The sequence below is a fragment of the Megalops cyprinoides genome, chromosome 16, assembly GCF_013368585.1.
Source record: "Megalops cyprinoides isolate fMegCyp1 chromosome 16, fMegCyp1.pri, whole genome shotgun sequence".
NCBI lineage: Eukaryota > Metazoa > Chordata > Actinopteri > Elopiformes > Megalopidae > Megalops > Megalops cyprinoides.
This window is the reverse complement of record NC_050598.1, coordinates 29,208,126-29,227,569: the sequence shown is the minus strand read 5'-3', so window position 1 is coordinate 29,227,569 and position 19,444 is coordinate 29,208,126. Positions and strand designations below refer to the sequence as shown.

Sequence of the window (19,444 nt, the reverse complement as noted above, 5' to 3'; positions counted from 1 at the left end):
ATTTCACATGTTAAGTCACCTGACAGCACATTTCTCATTTACACAGGCAACTGACAACAAGGTGTATGGAGACTGCAAGGCATTATGGAACCAGTAGACAGTAGGGGGATGCTGGAAGAACAGAACCAGTTTGACAGTCTGACCAAGACCCTGGGATTAATACTCCTTCTCGTCACGATAACAACCATGGGATCTTTAACAACCGCAGTGAGTCAGGAGCTTGTTTTAACACTTCATCCAGAAGACAACACCTCCTACAGAACAGCGTCCCCATCACTGCAGTGATCACCCATACCACATCTCACAGCAATGTGGCACTGATGGGGGGGGTCTCCCATCCAAGCGCTGTCCGGGCCTCTGCACTGTGTCACCAACCAAGCAGCAGAAGAACCCCAAGTTCTGCACTTAGAGGTAGAGGTTCAGAAACATGGAAGCTCACGTAAAATGGAAAAGTCTCTTGTTTCAAAGATACTTGATGTGTGCCCATGAACAAAGTACTATATTTTTTTTTTCCACATAAAAAACTGTCAAAATAATGAATACGAAGGATTCAATTACTAGTGTGAGGAGTGCAACTTCATAAAAGTTTTATGTTTATGTGTGACGGTCTAGCAATAATTCAGTTTCATCAGTTGAGGGCATTTTTAAAAGCTGTATAAACGTATGTTATAAACGTACAGTAACAGCACAGCAGAAATTGCTCTGGCAGGCTCATTATTCTCAAGTGTTTAAAGTGAGGGAAAACGATCTTCCTCTCACATTATAAAATCCATAAAGAGACAACAGAAGTGCAGAAGGCAGATGCATTTAATAGTCCTTTTAATGGTTTGGTAATGTGTTAAAGAGTGGGTGTGACAAGTCAGTTCTATTCCTCCACAGGGCAAGTGTGTGTGGCATGATGCTTGGAGCAATGGACTGTAATCTGTGATAGGAAGATGGCTGATCTTGCATTTTTGGTACACTGAGCTAATGCAAAATTCAGGGGGAGAGAGACTTCAAAGATCATGGCGATTTATATGCCAGGAGCATTACTGATCGTCAGTTATTACTGACCAGCAGTGAGAAATTCTCTTAAATCAGTGCCTTAGCTTCCCCCTGACAAGACCACCTCCCCAAGATCACGCTATCCCTCCGCAGAGCCAACGCCAGAGGAGCCATTTGCTTGGCCTCCAAATGAGCATGCCATCAAAAATGGTCTGGCACCTGTCAGACACCTGCAAATTATTACAGGTGCGATTTCACTTTACTAAATAATATTGAATTGTAACATTATTCTATTTAAAATAAAACGCACAGTACTAATCACGCGTATAGAGTTCCCCATTTAACTCCTTAAGGAGATGAAACATGATGCGGATGCCAGATCGGTGCCTTATAAATCACTGAGGCGCTTTAAACCATTTGCACGGGCCTACATAGCGGTGTTTCTTTCCATTGCGTTTGTGTGTGTCCCTCCGAGCCTGGCTGTCATGTCACATATAGATGCTGCCCTCAAGGCTTTGCTGAATTTGTTCCAGCATTTCAACTACGGTTTGACATATCGCCAAGCAGTCCAACTTGTTTTTTACTCAACCTCCAATATTAAATTCTCTCTCTTACTCTAAGAAGGTTTTTTCTTGTTTCTTTCACACATCACTGTGCAGCTATTGAATTATGTGCTGCACCTTAAATGCTTAGTGATACGGTCATATGGCTTAGTGATACACCGTGTATGGTGAAGTTGGGGGTGGGGGGCATTGTCAGGCAAAATAAAACACTTGCGCATGTTTGAGATCATTAGAAGTATTTTTTCAAGAATATCGCCAAAATTTGTGCAACAATCTGTACGCATGGTTGTGATATCAGACGTATGCACTTTCAACATTTTCTGCATGAGAAAAAATGAAGTGGTATACAAGGCTTATGGAATCCCATCAATTATTTTGTTCTGAATTCTGAGCGTGGCATGGCTGTGAGATATATAATTCTACCCCTTTCACTATATCTGCTCCTGTCTTGTTCTAACCAGGAATGACCATGTTATGAAGCACACAAAACCTGGCGGGTCTGGCTGAACTGAACCTCAGAGAGAAACACAGCATGATCAATGGTGTAGCTAAAGTCTTCCTGGGCCAGTTTATACATTTAACCTTTGATCAAGTACAAACAAATCTGTGCCCAAAATCTCGCTGCAATTGAACTACACCGGACACTTTCACAATGACAGAACTTTCACAATTACACTGTAGTTATTTAAGAATTAGTAGGCAACTTAAGTTAAAACCTGGGTTTTATTTTAGGAACAAATCTTGTTTTTCTTTTGTTGCCAGGCAGAGATTGGTTGCTGCAACTTTTATGCCTGTTCTTGATTATGGTGATTTGTTATATATGAATGCTTCAGGTCAATGTCTTCATATGTATGGATACAGTTTATCATGGGGCCTTGAGGTTCATTACTAATTGTAGGGTCCTCACTCATCATTGTACATTATATTCCAAAGTCAATTGGCCTGCTCTGTCTATGCGAAGACTTAGTCACTGGCATGTTTTTATCTATAAGGCCATTTTAGGAAAACTTCCTTCTTATTTAAGTAATTATATGTCACAAAAATGTAAAGGCACTTATAGGTTAAGGTCTCAAGCTTCTTTGCCTCTGGCTGTTCCTAAAGTTACTACTGAGTTTGGCAAGAAGGATTTCATGTATTCTGCACCCTCTGCCTGGAATAGCCTGCAAAAAGAGTTAAAACTTCAGGACTTGGTCACGCTCAGTGAATTTAAAGCTGTTGTTAAGAGTTGGGAAACAGAGTCTATTGGGAATTGCAAATGTTTTTAGCTGAAAATTGATTGCTTTTGCACTTGTAGCACTTTGCACTTTCTACTTGTCCTTCTGTCTTTTTGTGTATTTTTAATGCTTATGTAATTTTTGTTTTGTCTGAAACTTGGTGTGCTGCTTTTCTTGGCCAGGTCTCTCTTGTAAAAGAGATTTTAATCTCAATGGGACAAACCTGGTGAAATTAAGGTTAAATAAAAGTAAAATAAAAATAAAATGTGTTCAGACCTACTGGATAAATGCTACCTTGAACAATATCCTTTTCAATCCTTGCAGAAACTTTCAGCTGCCCACAAAAGTTTCTGTGTTGGCCTCAAAATAACAAAATAACAGATCTATGGGCAAACCGATCACTGGCCAATGGCAGACAATTATTTCACATTGATTTACTGAATGCCATTAAGTCCCAGACACTGTTATATTAAAAGTGTCTTGACAGCTTATAGCCTCCCCTATCTGTCTTTGACAAACTGAACCTATCTGTCTTTGACAAACTGAACCTGCTTCTGTTCTGAAAATAATGCTGTGGTGAGCACTGGGGACATTTTGTACAGCCGCTCAGTTTAATTTGACAATAGACTAACCGGTTCACACTTCATTCTCATTACATATTCATAATTTCCTACAGCTCAGACGGAGCGTAGCTCTACAGGAGTCTGTCGGAAAGCTCTGAGCTACTGAGGCACAAAACAGCGATCTGCAAACAAACAATACTCTATTGTCTCACACACACACACACACACACACACACACACACACACACACACACACACAGACACACATTTTAAGGAAGTGGTTTCCAGGGTGATTTTTACAGCTTACATTGTGCATAATATGCATTTCTACATCTAGATATTTGACTGAGGTGATTCAGGTTAAATACCTTTCTCAAGAGCATAGTAAGTACCCCATACGGTTTTCAAACTTCCTGTGCTGAAATCTGATCATACAGAGCATGAAGAATATTGTGCAGAACATTTCTCATTTCATTGTCTTATTCTATGGTGTTGGTATGTATTCATTAGAATGTCCTCTTACAGCCATGATTGTAAGTAGCCTATTTACAAGTAAGCCCTATAGCTGCCTTAGTCTGCGGTTTTGTTAAGATCTTCTTTACCATTTGGAGGAAACTGTCTTCCTTACCTTGATTGCAAATCACTCACCTTTTGTTATTTTCAAATCTATACAGGTTTCATCTTCAGTCTGTGGTTAGCTGTGAGAATAAGGGAGTTACTACATACACCAAAAACAAATCCCCCATCTAACTCTGGACCCAACTCCAAAGATGTCCAAAAAAACAAACAAACACACAAACAGATTTGAGAGCTTTGCATGCTCACAGGAAAGTTTTTTTTTGCACCTACCTGTAGTGGCATTTCATTGGTCACTGCCCTACAGGGCATATCTACAGAGAGCAAGCATCCCAAAGCTGAATTTCAGAGCTAACATGCTGATAAGCTATCAAGCTAACACTATGCATATTTCCGGTTGTTTCCGGAGCTTTCTTCCCTGTTGGCATGATGTGGAGTGAGAGACGTCACCTGGAGCATGTTATTTTTCCCTTGCGTGTGCATCCAGGTGGCAGATTCGTGAGAGAGGACCCCCCCTTCACACCCGGGGAATCTCCCCCCCTGGCAGGGGGAAGAACATTGTCCATCGCAGAATCCTTCATTAGGTGGCTGGCAGCTAGTCTGTCTGACTACCTGAGTCAGACACTGTACGGCTCATGGAGACGTCTGATTGGTTTAGATGCTTCTTGAGGGGGGGGTTGATTTCTTTTGCTGAGAGAATGAGGAGTGAGGTAACAGTAAATTTATTACTGTTTGGTGGTGCCATTGGTTTCCTGATGTTCCTGTGTTAGTAGGAGAGGGGGGGGGGGGGGCAGAGGGTGACTTCTGCCAGAAAGTTCAGAGGCCAGGAGGAGTGAGGGTGGGGCAGTCTTTATGTTGACAGTGTTAAGGAGTTGGGTTTGGGGGGGGGGGGGGGGGTGAACGGAATCGGTTAGTACTTTAGTAAGTAAGGGAGAGTCAGACACAAAAATGGTTGTTAGTACAGTTACAACAAAGGTTTGATTCAAACAGTAGTATTAGTAACAGTTTAGTAAATTTAGTATAGTGGTGGGAGTAATAGAAAATAGAAAATTTTGAAAATTTCTCTCGAGTCCTGATTGGTACTGTCAGAATATTTCAAATTTTTGCAAGTGAATTGTTTTGGATAGTAAGAAACAAAATGATTCATTCCAGCTGATAAGGTGGACACAAGCCATGCACGTTAATGATGTCAAGGAAGTGGATTAAAATGACAGGAGTATCATGGAGTGAAACAAACAACTGATCCAACAAAACACACAACAACAAAAAAAAAAAGATCTGCTCATAGGTAGAGGCAATGGGAAAAAAGAACACAAAAACAACTCCGCATAAGGGGAAAAACCGCGTGAGGTTAAAAAAGGAGTATGGCGTTGACACGAAAACCGACAAGAACCAAAAAAATGATGCTCACGCGTCTGTGTGCACGCGCTGAGCTAATGCAAGGCTGACACCTTTAGTTGATGCAGATGTTAGCAACACTAGCCAAAAAAGCATGCAACGGTGTGCAAAAATAACGACCAAAGAAATCTCAAGTGACTCGAAAGGAGACCGAACTGATGGAATCACCACATATAAAATGACTAAAATCAGAAGGTTTAAAGATGGAAATTGTTTGGGGAGGGCAGGGGGCAAGGCCTTCTTTGCCAACAGTGAATGGAGGAGCACGCATTGCTCTGGAAGGACTATCCAGGTACATAACAGAATGAAGGCCGTTCATTTTATATGTCTGAAAGTTTTCATTTTTCTTGCCGAAACTGCACTGCTCGCTGTTCTCTCCAGGGTTACCCTGTACTATAGAAAAGAGGAGTCCTAAGTGATTTGTGTTCTGACAGCTTTGTGTTGAAATTCCCCTCCTTTTCCCTTGTTGTGGCTGCTGCACACTTAGGCTACTTTAGTCTCTGAATCAAACTGCCAATGTCAGCTCAATCTGTGACCCACTAACCCACTGACTGACCTCTGACCCCAAAATTCCACCAACTTCTTGTGATGTCACAATTATGCCCTCTGCCTTTATATGCACATTTTTCCTGTGCCAATCAAATTTTAGTATTTACTTTCTGTTCTGGTCAGGTTTAGTTTGTATTTCATTCATACATAAATGCCACTCCTCCATTCATTTGGAAAACGACAATCTTTCCCCCTCTAGTTTTTCCTTAATGTTTTTTATTTTTCTCAGTTTGTTTAGTGAGGTGAAGAGTGAGGTCGTGACTTGATTTAGTAAGTTTACTTTTTTAATCCAAAACAAGAACCAAAAAAGATAGATATAGGATAGATATACTGAGCATATAATAACAGAAGTGGCCAAATAGATATCCATACTAGGCATAATCAAACAATGTATATATGTATATATGCATATACCCAATGTGAGTGGTATATACACATACATATATAACCCCCCAAAATGTAATTTACTTATCAAAACAAGAGAAATTAAAAAGTCAATTACTGCATGCAGGGAGTGAATCCTGGTGTTGAGCTCAGTTACAGAGTTAGTGTTAGTGTTGATGGAGACAGTCAATCAGACACAATCGAGACATTTCTAGAGATATCCCTACATGCCATGCAGTACTGCTAGGGTAGGGGGGAAAGCAGAGGCCAGGTTTGCAGTTTTTTTTTTTTGCAAGTTCCAGTGACAAGTAGTGAGAAACCTAGTCCATACTAGCACAGCATTATCTACGCACAAAATACAGTGGCACCCCATACTTTATGTACCAGATTAATTAAAAAAAAGACAGATGGAAGGAGGTATGAGGCTGATTCACACTTGAAATACACACATATAATCCTGCTTGGGTGCTTCTCAAAAGAGCTGTCCTTCCCTGTCACCATTATGTACAAACTGTCATCATTATTTAATATTATTTATCTACCCAATGAATAATGTGAGAGTATGAAGTTTGAACCAGTTAAATAATATTTGATGTTTTTATCTTGAACCATTTTCCGCAGAAATATTGAAAAGGTTCACGCAGGTGCCAGAACTGCTTCATTATCTCAAAATCTGCTTAGCTTTCATAATTAAACAGACAGGTTTTTGCTGCTCCATTCTGCAATGAGGACTGATATTTATTTAGAAATAATCATTTATCTACTGATCTATCAAATCTATTCGCTGCCAGCCTCTGGGTTGGGAGGTATGGTTTCCAGGGAAATTTACATAAGCTCTCCTCAGCCTGAATTATTCCCTAAATAAAGATGGAGCTGTTTTAGGAGGCTGATTGTGTTGCTCATGTCTTACAGAACTTCATTTTTCCAAACTGTATAAAGTAACAGTCCTTAAAAGCATTTCTAATATGTTCACAGTAAGTTGATTGTGTCAACTATATTTTTCTGCTGACTGAGTATTTTTACCAAGTGGGAGCAGACAGAATTGAAAAGCAGAAACACGCACCTGCACTGAGCGAGAGGTATGAAGGTCTCCAATACAGCGCTACTGTCTCCAACATTACTGACCCAAATGCACAGGACCTTGATGAGCTACTGGCAGCTGTGATCAATTGGATTCATGCAGCTACTGGAAAACGCTGATCATTTTCTCTTGGAGTATCTTGGTGTACCACTGAGTCATTCCTCCATACAGCTGATACTGAAATCAGTGACAGAATCATTCCTCCATATAGCTGATACTGAAATCAGTGACAGAATGAACTCCTCTAGAGTGAAGAGCACCAGCCTGAATTCAGACAGAGTAGGTGAAAATGGCCCTAATTAACTTTACATCTTTCGTAAGTACTTTTACAATCTGTCACCTTCCAGTTTCTTTGCTGGGAAAAAAAAAATCCCGCATTTGCTTTGTCCCACCATAACTTACGTTTCTGCATTTAAAACCGGCCTACGGGGAAAGGAATCTGCTCTTCACCGGGTACAACATTTAGATGCTGGCATTCAATTAACTGTCCGTCTTAGTGCTGTGCTCTCCTCTACCAGCACAGAGGATGTCATAAATCAGACACTCAACGCTAATGGGGTTGGGACCTTATTCCACGTTTGCTTTATAGCCCAGCCTTCACACACTAAATCAGGGGGTGTGAAGACCGTTTTGAACATCATAAATGTTTGAGAGGGTATAGGTTGTTAACAAGTGGTTTCGCCATCGTGGCACGATATCAAAATGGTCCCATCCGTCATTACTCACTCCCCCCTTTTTCTTTCTTGCAAAGGTAAAAAAAAAAAAAAAAGTCAAAATGACTCAAAGCTTAAATTCAATTTTGCGCATAACGTCTGCAGGTGGTGTCTTCACAGTATCTCAACATGCTGTCACGTCACATTATAAATTAGCAAATCACAGCAGATGAGTGAAGGTCTTCACACTGGGACCGCAGGGGAGTCTAAAGTATAACATACTGCCTATACAGATAAACAGGGCTTTTAAAGGTCAACACAATTCACCTGAACACTGGATACCACAAAGAAAACACTTTTTACTTCTTATGGAAGAGCATCATTTTCATATTTTTTTCTTATATCTTTATCTTATATCAGTGGAAAAACATGAGAATATGTCACTGAGGCAGAGCAGTTTCCAAAACATCAAATATTCTGACTACCTGTCACTGGAACCACAAAAAAAAGAAAAAAAAGTTTGTGGGGGCAGTCACTGGGTATGTTTTTTCCAGTGAAAATTTTGTAAATAATATTAATAATAATAATAATAATAACAAAGAAAATTTTGAGAAATGAAAATGGCTCATTTTATTTTTGTCACTGGAGTGTTTTTATTTTTTTTTTGTAAAGAATTCTTAATTTCTAGTTTGGAAAGAAAACAAAAGTAACACAAGTATTTATTTTAAGACTGAACTCCTTGGTGATGGTTTACATTGGGGGACAGACCTCTTTCTGTGTGTTTCTGCTTCTGTAGGTGGAGGTGGGGAGGTACTGGATGGGAAATTAAGCAGTAAAATAATAAAAAAAAAAAGTTAAAAAAGTGAACAAAGAGTTCGCTTGCTACCTTGAAATCGATGGCAGTTCGTATTTTTAGAAAACGCAAAGAAAACAGAAAGAGGTAAAGAAAAAACCCAGGGCAAACCAAGGTATAAGACAATTAGAATGATATCTACCATATAATGCAGTTTGTTTACCATAGCGTGTCCAATGCCTGCGTGCTTCAGGAGAAAACAGGGGGGGAGAAAGGAAAAAAAAAGAATGACAAACCATGAACTCAACCAAGGGCACTTCAACTGAAAAACTACCACATTCTGCTCTCTGCAGAACCTGGCTCCTTTCAGAACAGGCCATAAGAAACCAACCAAACCATCCTCATCTGCTTAAAAATTAAAATAAACAAATAAATAAATAAAAATAAAAGATTCTGTGCAGTAGTTGTTCCAAAAATACACAAAATCCAAATAAAGAAATTAATTCCCAAATAATTCTAGATCAAAGGGTTGGAAAATAAATATTCAAATACATTTTTTAGTAGAAAAACCAACAGATGACTCACATTCCGTGAATGAGACAATGTTAGTTGTTTCGAAAAACAAAAAGAAAAAAAAGGACAAAAAAAAAAACTGGAGAATTCTGGAGCTTTTTGTTAGTAAAAAGACAAGAGTTAGCAAATCAATTTTTACATAGAGGGGTTAAGGACAGATTAGGGGGCGGGGTTTGTTGTGGAGTGGGAGGGGTGTGGAGGAAAAGCAGACCAGTATTAGTAGTCATTCTGATAGTCTAGTCCTGGCAGCGGGCGTAGCTGGTGGAAGGGGGACAAGTCGAAGTAGGTGCCACTTCATAGTGAGAAAGCCAGTAATGTTTGCAGGGCTTGGCAAATTATAGTTTACAGGTGTAAAGTTAAATTGAACTGTGAGTTGCTTTTCTGTAAAAAAAAAAAAAAATCCATAACTGGAAATTTTTGGGGGTACAAGGAACCAGACAAATACAAAAAAATTCAAATGATCAAAACTACACCCATATGGCAATAACAGTAAGCATAATATTCACAACAATATCAAAAACAATAATCACAGAGATACGTATATTCAAGCTGAGTTGGGTTAGGAAAGAGAGAATATAGTTTTCATTATGCAGTATGAAAGTTACAGTATGCAGTTTGCAACATAGGGGATAGACGGAGAGGGAGAGAAAGAAAGAGAGAAGAAGAGAGACAGATTTAAAAAGGAGCTTTGGAACAACTGGCCGCTGAAATAATAAATGTTAGAATTTGTTTGCATGCAACGTAAAACAGCTTGACAGTCTCACTCTTATGTTCTGGCCCCTGCAAGAGAATGACGCAACACATATCTGAAAAAGACATATATGGTGTGCAGCAACACAGTGCCAGTCTGTGGACAAAATGCACGAGTCCCTGAAAATTCAGTTCATAAAAAAATGATTAGGAATATTGCAATTGTTAAGAGTGACCGAATTTTTATGGAGCGTTCAGCAATGATACACATCTGTCTTTCAAACTGAATCTAGGGCAACGCGCATTTTGCTCACATTATTCTCATAATTCCCCCTCCTCCATCGCTATTTCTGCAGCTGTGAAAGCACATTTCATTAACGCAGGCTGTCTCCCCTTCATGTCACATGTGGTAGAAGAGAGACGGTTAAGTGAAAGGATAAAAAAAAAAAAAATCAGTTACACCAAGTCTTCCTGGCTACAACAGAATAAGGGGCACACTAGAGGCAAATACTTGAATGTGGGGAGGTGCAAGTGGAGGCTTAAAAAGCCTAGCTCTAAACCAAAAAATCTGCTCTGCATAAATGAATAACTTTGCCATTTTAAATATTCATAGCACATCTGCAGTCGATATACTTTTTAATTGATTGCGTCTCATGTAGTAGAATAACCTGTGTCTTTCACATTAAATTATATCAAATATGACCAAGGACCTGGGTTTTTACAGCTGTAAAGGGTCTGGAAATGCACACACAACAAAGCCAGACACCATAAATTAAACAAAAGTAATCAGCGGCTAATGGCTGACCCTTAACTGAAATTGCCGCTCTTGTTCTTCGTCCAAAACATTCAAGCAGTTGCTGCCTCCTGCTCAAGGGCCTCCGCTAGGGGTGAAACAAGTGAGAACAGACATGCGGGAGACCAATTCACTGCTAATGGTGCGGATGACATCACATGGAGAAACCCGAGCGTTAGAGGGGTCGAGAGCAGAGAGCAGAGGCGAAAAGGGTGAGAGAGGAAGGTGGGGTGGAGGGGTTGGGGGGGGTTGTCAATTCAGCGAAAGGTCAATTCACCCATACACCCTGACTATACACAGTCAGCAGCCACTTGAATGACTGGCCGCATTCTAAACTCTTTACTTCATCAGCCTGTAATCGAAAACGCAGCCTTTCGGATGTAAGGGGCGGGAGAGGGAAAATCCTCTCGCGCTCGCCTCAGACCGCGGGGGAGGAAGGGAGAGCCGAGGAGCTGGCGAACACACGTCTCTCCATATGCAGTCACGCTGAGCCGGTCTCCAGTGTCTGGACCGTCTCTCACGCTGTGGGGGTGCCTCGAAACGTTTGAACTGCTCCTCGCGCTGCGATCGCCCCCCCCCCCCCCCCCCCCCCCCACCACGAAAAAATGACGCGACTCTGAATTAATTGACTCAACTGGGAGGAAAAAAAAAGGTATTGTTTCCTGATGGAGGGAAAACTAGCATGGCAAACAGCATTCTTTCCGTTTCAACACTCCCAGAGCTGGTAAAGCGTACATTATGAATGTGGGAAACTCACATGAAATCGATTTGTAGAGCTTAACTTTGCAAGTCGACTGCAAGACAGAGAAATGTTATCTCTCTCTGTCAACATACCATATTGACCTATAGTCAGGCCAAGAGTGGTGCCTCTCTGATATCAACAAAAACAAACTATTTAGTTTGCTACAATGTTACCACAAAGCAGTGTTGACAAACGAATAAATAAATTTGAATATCGTGAATATCTGAATATATATGAATATCATGTCTGCTTCCATGATCCAACCTTAGCAGCATGATCAGATGTGGTTAAATTACATTCACTCCCTTCCCCCTATTCAAATTTAAAAGATCATTAAAATAAATCAAACAGGCAACACCATCTCACTACCTCACCTTGAAAGTGTCACATTTCTACTCTAAAAGTCAATCTTTTATCTTAACAAAGCAATTGAGTCAGATACAAGGGAAAAAAAACAAGTTTTAAAATCTAATAGCATTGATTCAAACAACAGAGATAAGCACCTGAGACATAAATGACAGTATATAGTATAAATAGTATATATATATAGTATATATATATAGTGATTAAATATGTGCCTCTGACGTATCTGTCTTGCAAAATCACACTGACACGGACAAATTCCATGTGACAGTTTAGTTAAATTTGGGGGAAAAAAAAAAAACGGAATGTATACACTGAGGAGGACGTCATCCTTAACTGCTGATATTTCCTGTGCAGTTGGCTGTGGAGGGGGTCTGAATCGGGAGGGTAGGCACTTGAGACGAGCGGAGTGGAGCCGAGTGTGTTTTTGAGACAGTCACGCGTTTGTTCTCTCCAGCTACTCCACTTCCACTGCACTCCAACCCACTCCCTCTGAGTTTTACACAGGCACTCTTCCCTCTTCTCTCACAATCTCCCTTTTTCTCTCACTTCCTCACTCTGCTTTTTGGTTCTCTCTCTGCCCCCTCCAGCTCCCCCCCCCCCCCCCCCTCTCTCTCTCTCTCTCTCTCTCTCTCTCGCACGCACACACACACACTCTGGTTTCTGATTCTCTGTGGTCCTCTCTCTCCCTCTTTCTCTCGTTCTCACTTCTCTCTCACTTGCTCATTCTCTTAACCCTCTCACCCTCTCTCATTCCCTCTCTCTCACCCCCTTTCTCTCTCCCTTTCTCACCCTCTTTCTCCATCTCCCTTTCTCCCGCCCTCTCTTCTTCTCTCTCTACTCCACCCCCCCCCCCCCCCCCCATGCTTTGCAGTGTGCTCCCTGTAATCAAACTTGACAAAGCAGCTCTAGGTGAAAATATAAATGTCAGTGCAATTACAGGAATAAAAGCATTTCACAAACAGATGGAGTGTGCACGCTTACAAAAGAAAATGATTATTAGTACTACCTAAATAGATACTCCATCCCTGCCTCCCTCCCTCAACTCCCCTCTCCCTCTCTCTGCTTAACTTACCTATTATCTGTAATTGGCTAACCTGATATTTTGGATGTTTAATGCCAAACTTTTTGAATACCCTTTCTTATGTGCTGGTTAAGTTGTAGTGTTAAGTTCTTATTGAATGTATTTGTAATATTCTGCAATATCTCACTTGTTTGAGCAATCTAAGCAACAAAATAATTGGTTTAATATTAGCTGCTTGTATTTAAAGAACTAAAACACAAACACAAAAACTCAAATGATGGTTTTTCTGGTAAAGTGTGATGGAGGTGCAATAGGACAAGATTGTTTTCCAGCTTTTTATCTGCCATACTGTGTCTATATCAGCTTAATGTAGGCACCCTCTCTTTCTCTCTTTCTCATGAGATGATAACAGGTTGAATAAACATTCCTATCTGTCAGAGCTGGCTCACAGCATCCAGAATGCAAATTGCAGGATGCAGGAGTGGATCGACCTCACACTCACATAGACATATAGACATACATACATTAGCACACAAATGCACACATGCATACATCCCAACACACACAGGCATGTGCACACGAATGAAAATTATTCTGAGACAAACCTGCACAACATGACATACAGTACATAGAGTTCCACCAGTGTAATGCACTGCTAAACCAATGTTAATGAATATACACAAGCAAGACACATTCAGTAAGAACTCACATGGACCCAAATGTGACTCACCCAATGATTCTGAAACACACATACCCACACACAAGCACACACATAAAGAAAACATCCAAACCTGTAATTAATGAGAGTATTTCTATCACAGACAGGGGCATCTGTTCACAAGTGTGATTGCCTCCTACACTCCTCTCTCTCTCTTCTCTCAGCCCTGATCATTTCCATCCCTTAAGAAGCTCATTGCTGACGCTTTAGTCATTCACTCTAATTGCCCTGGCTTCTCTTTCCGCTCGGCGACAATATTACCCACAGGCCTGTGCTCCTCGCCCAGACAGGAAGCGGAGCCCTGAGCCATCTGGCGCAAGGCGCCAATCATTCAACGGACAAATGAAGCCACTGCGAGACAGGACACGCTTTCTAAACCCCCCCGCTCCCGCCCCATCCTAATTTTACTGATGTACGGACGGGACCAGCCTCACTTCTCAGGAGGATGGCACTCTCTCTGCACTCGCTGGCAGGAGGGAAGCCTTCCTTCCTTCATTCGGTTTCTTTCAGTGCATCCACCTGTCCGCCAGTGACCGCATGTGTTTAGGGTTTGAGCGTGTTTGGAAGGGTGGCGGGAAGGCGCGTGGAGTACAGGCTTGTACAACAAAAAAGGCCAGACTTGATTGTTACACTTGGTAAATCATGGCTCAAGTGGAAACAATGGGGACAATTTAGAATACTTGAATTTTAAGGAGTGTGTTGGATTTTGGAGAACGCGTGGAATGCTAAATGAAATTATATTAATGAATGATGAGCACGTCAAAGGTTACCCATGGCAACAGATTGAGCAGCACACTGTTCCCCTCTGATAGCTCACTATGACTGTCCTGCTTAGAGAGGGAGCACACCCAAAAACAGCTGCCCCCGTGTGGCCATGCTTGGGAGTGCAGGGATAACAGTGACATTTACATTACATTTACATTCATTTATTTAGCACACTCTTTTAACCAAAGCGACTTACAAAAGTGCATACAGCAAGTATAGCGACAGTGACGTGGGCAGTGAGCAGAGAGGTGTGGACCTGAAGGGGTTAATGCCAACTCCCTGGCTGAACCAGCTCAGGATGAAACAACGGACGCCCTGTTGCTAGGTGACAAATTGCCTGAGAGGATGAAGATGCAAAGAGACGGAGGGACATTGATTGGGTGATCGGTGCAGTTTCTGATCAGGGTCCGCGCACACACATAGTGAGAATTACATTATTGGCATTTCAGCAGACGCTGTTATCCACAGTGACTTATTTAGAGTTTGTGTGCACATGTTAGAGGGGGTTTGGGGTTGTACTATTAGTTATAAATCTGTGAACAGCAAAGATGTCACATAGTAGTTTTAGAAAGAGCTTCTATACCCCAACTGGCAGGCAACGGCAAAAATACTTTCAGCAGAAAAGAGAAAGAGGCTGCCCATTGCTCCCGGTGTGCTCAGTGGATCGTCTGTGCTTTAAACCCACTTTATTTTAAAAAGCTGTTTTGAAAAGGTGTCTTTGATGAGGTGAAATGTTCCACACCACACTCGCCGTGTGACAGTCCCAGGGTGTTTCTGCAAATTTCCACAGGATCACACATCCAGCACTTTTACCTTTCGCATTATGCCATTTACTTATCCAAACAGCCATATTTGCCCTGTTTTTCATCCTGCAGTTGGATATTTATATAAGAATATAAGAATATAATATATAAGAATAAGATAAAGCACCTTGCTTTTGTGTGTTTACATGTCCACTTCCCCGCTGTGACCCACAATGTGACTATGTGAGAAGCTGTGGGGGTGGATGTAACTACAGTAGACTGGTACTCTGCTTGCCAGCCGAAAAGCTCCAATCCCTACAGTCCAATCCAGCTGCTTAGAGCATGCACTGTGCTATGCAGTGTGCATTCTAATTCAAGACACTGCCTCTTTAATCTGACATCAAAACCTCCTTTAACTACAAGCATAGTATTAAAACTCAAAATCCTAACATAGTATTTGTGTGTTTGGCTATAGGGAAGGCAAAAGACAGAGTTCATCTGTCACGGGTCTTGAGGCGTGTGCTAAACCCATTCCCTAAACCTATTTAGTACCTAAAGCCCTCTCTGAATCTCTTCCCAAAGTTCACACTACAGCACATGGCTCCGGTGGTCAGGCCTCATGACAGAAACCTCTTCTGGGCCGTGATTTGCCGTGCACTTCGACCGCAGTCAGATGTTTTTTTTCACTGCAGTCATTTGACACCATGAACTGCATGTGTGTCCTCCTGCATCACTATCCTACGCTTACTGGTCCATGCATCGTTACCCTGCATGTGCTGGGACATGTCGGACTTCCTGTGTGGCCTCTTGCATCGTTACCCTGCATGTGCTGGGACATGTCGGACTTCCTGTGTGGCCTCTTGCATCGTTACCCTGCATGTGCTGGGACATGTTGGACTTCCTGTGTGAGGGCAGCTGCTGGACCTATAGGGAAGCAAAGCGCTGAAGGTTCTGAGCTCACTCTCCTTTTCAAAGAAAACAAGATGCTTTACGGTCACATCCAGAGAGAAGGACACAAAACACAAAGGAAACTCCAAACTGAGAGCCTAGGGGCAGCATGAACAGACAGAGAGACACAGATGGATAGATAAGCTGCAGATATATCTATGGTGATGCTTTCACCTTTGACCCCATCATGGAGTCTAGGGTCTGGTGCTCACACTATCTCCTCTCATATGTGACTCTCATACAGTGTGTCAAATCATGAGGCTTTGCCCCTCTCGCTAGCATGCTAAAGAATACTGAAACTGTCATGAAACTGTCATTCCTTGGAACTGCTTTCACACAAAAGGCATTGCTTCTGGAAACAAACATGATAATGCACTGAGAAATGCTTTTGTTCAAAGAGTTTTGGTGCCAAAAATATAATTTTTCCATCCCATCGAAGAAAGATTCCTGTTTGTTTTACAAAGAACACTTTATACTGTGTCTCCATAAGCATATGAGCATACCCTAATACACATAGCTATTATCCCATATGCTTCCATTCGAACTGTCAGACTGAGACAGCATGAGAACTCTCAGTTCACCGCACTCACATCATTTCTGAAAGTTGGGGAAAATAAAGTTGGGTAAAATTAAATTAGGTCTTGAACTTACAGAGGTATTACATTCAGAGGCAGCAGCTTCTGCTGGAGAACGACACGGAGAGAGCGAAATCACTAAAGCAAAGAAATTTTCCGGAAATAAGCAGTTCCTTTACTCACTTCTGCCCCTGAGTCCTTGCAATAGTGAAAGCATTATGTGTCGAGCAACAATGTCTTCAAAAAGAAGGCCACATTGCTGGACACAGGCACAACACTCACACATACAGTACCTCTACACATACAGTTGTTTTCACTGAATTCTTCAAACTAATTCAATGAAACATTGAATGAAACACACACAAATCAGAAATAAAGAATCAATAGTTGTACAGTTGTTCCTTCAATAATGGCATGTGCATGTTTCACAGCATACTACAAGTAAAGGCAATAGAAGGCATCTGTGCATTTTTACCCTCTTAGATTTAGTCTTGGGGTGAATTCAGTTAAGCTAGTCATGTTAAATATACTATGAGGTGAAGACAGCGTAGTTGCCCTCACACACAGTGATTATTCGCACATATCGTGAATTCAGTTTTCATCTGTCATGTAGAATATCCTGCCTATGTGTGCATTTATGCAGAATATGATTTAGTGCTGTGATTGCCACGTGCATGCCTGGGATATAAAGATGGTATTTTCCCACAGACGCAGTAAAACGTGATGGAGACAAGTTGGCTTGCTGTTAGGAGCAGTACTGTAAGCAGCCAACCTGACAGCACAATGCTGGAAAAAGAGAAACCAGAGAGAGGGCGACAGTGACAGTGTGCGAGAGAGAGAGAGAGAGAGAGAGAGAGAGAGAGGGAGAGAGAGAGAGGGAGAGATAGAGAGAGAGAAAGAGAGAGAAAGAGGGAGAGAGAGAGAAAGAGAGAGAGAGACAGAAAGAGAGAGAGACAGAAAGATAGAGAGGGAGATGCCAGTGCATGCCAGTGTCCTGTGCTGCAATATTAAATTGAAATGTATATATTAATCATAATACCTCATTAATTAACAATAGATCATTTTATAGTTTACTGTTGGATGTAGGGTTGGTTATTGTTTACTGTTTGTCAATTAAACCTGTATATATTTGTTTTCTTTCAATCTGTATGGTTATATTTGATTAATTACTGTATTGTTTGTCTTGTTGCTTTGGCAACACACACAGCAATTGTATGTCCTGCCAGTAAAGCACCTTTACATTCAAAATTGAAATAGAGAGAAACAGAAATTGAGTGAGAAAAAGTGAGAGAGAGAGAGAGAGAGAGAGGGGGAAAGAGAGAGAGGGAAAAGGAGTGGTGGGGAAAAACGAGTGTAAGAAAACGAGAGCATGGAAGAAGAGACTGGAGCATTCAAATGGAACTGTCACCTCACTCATTATTTGCCATCACCACATTAACAGGGGATTCATAAAAAAGGATGTTTTTCCTGCGTACGGACGAAGGGACTGCGCGTGAGGGAGAGCGCTGATCGCAGTGATCTGTGCTTCCTGCTCTGCACCAGCTCCAATCACTGACAATCCACCTCAGCATTTCACGTGAACAGTCGTTTTGTAAACGTACAAATGTACAATCAGCAATGCACACACCATATTTACACATGGCAGGTAATCTACTGCTGCCCACGCTTAAAACCAGATGTGAACGGGGTCATAATGCCATTTTATTCAGCACTTGTTTTGCTGTCTTTTGTTCTGACAGCGAATGGCCAGGCTGGAGGTAAACCTCCCATTCCCCACTTTTCAGGCATTGCTAAATAACAGTATCTGCGTGGCCATAAGCCTGAGTGTCACGATAAATGGAGAGAGAGGGCAGAGGTAACAGAGGCAGAAGAGAGAAAGAGAAATAAAGCATGAGATAATGGAGATAAGGAGACAGACTTAGGGGGAGGAGGTATTAAAGAGAGTGGGAGAAGGGGGAGAGAGAGTGAAGAGTGGCAGACACGGAGAGAGGAGACCACGGTAGTGTCTAATCTGCTCCCTGCTGTCCAGTGGATGCTGAGCTGAAAGTCCCCTCCAAGGAACATCAGGGAAGAAATCACTCCCTGTGTACTCTGAGGTATGTTACATGTGTCCACACGTATGTTACTGTGTGAGAGCATATTGTCACGCTCACATGTGTGTGACTACATGTGTATTACTGTGCGTGTATTTATCCATGTGCCTGCATGTATATGTGTGTGTATGCGTGTACCTGCATGTCACTGCATGTGTGTGCATGTGTGCGAGTGACAGTGTACAGGTTTGCATGTGCGTGTGTATATGCGCATATGCGTGAGAGAGAATGTGAGTGAGAGTGTGCAGGCTTGCTTGTGTGAGAGAGTATGAGTGAGAGTATACAGGCTGGCTTGTGTGTGTGTGTGTGTGTGTGTGTGAGCAAACGTGTACAGGCTTTCTTGTGCGTGTGTGTGTGTGTGTGTGAGTGAGAGTGTACAGGCATGTGTGTGTGTGTGTGTTTGTGTGTGAGAGTGAGAGTGTACAGGCTTGCTTGTGCATGTGTGCATATCACTGAAGCCCTTGCAGCCTCATAAATGAACATCCCCCCCGTCAGAAGCGGCAAAGCTCCCTCCTACCCCAGAGCGGAGCGCGGTCACCAGGGCTCGTGTCTGCAAGAGCACTGTGATAGCATCATCATTTCAGAGGCAGAGAGGGGGCTGTGCTTTGGAGAGTCCCTCACTGAAGTGGGGACGAGAGGTCAGATTCTGCCTCCCTGCC

At 41.9% G+C, this 19,444-nt stretch overlaps 1 protein-coding gene across 21 annotated transcripts in view; it reads right to left on the bottom strand.

Annotated features, from left to right (window-relative positions):
- Positions 1-19,444, bottom strand: part of nrxn2b (neurexin 2b) — a 618,578-nt gene that overhangs the window by 329,214 nt on the left and 269,920 nt on the right. For 10 of the 21 annotated variants that reach the window (XM_036547806.1, XM_036547808.1, XM_036547817.1 and 7 more), the window contains one exon: positions 8,961-9,005. The exons of 3 other annotated variants lie outside the window; for them this stretch is intronic. In XM_036547806.1, coding sequence (XP_036403699.1) covers positions 8,961-9,005 — 45 coding nt within the window. The remainder of the gene's footprint in view (positions 1-8,960; positions 9,006-19,444) is intronic. 8 more of the 21 variants (XM_036547809.1, XM_036547818.1, XM_036547821.1 and 5 more) reach the window with 1 other exon arrangement.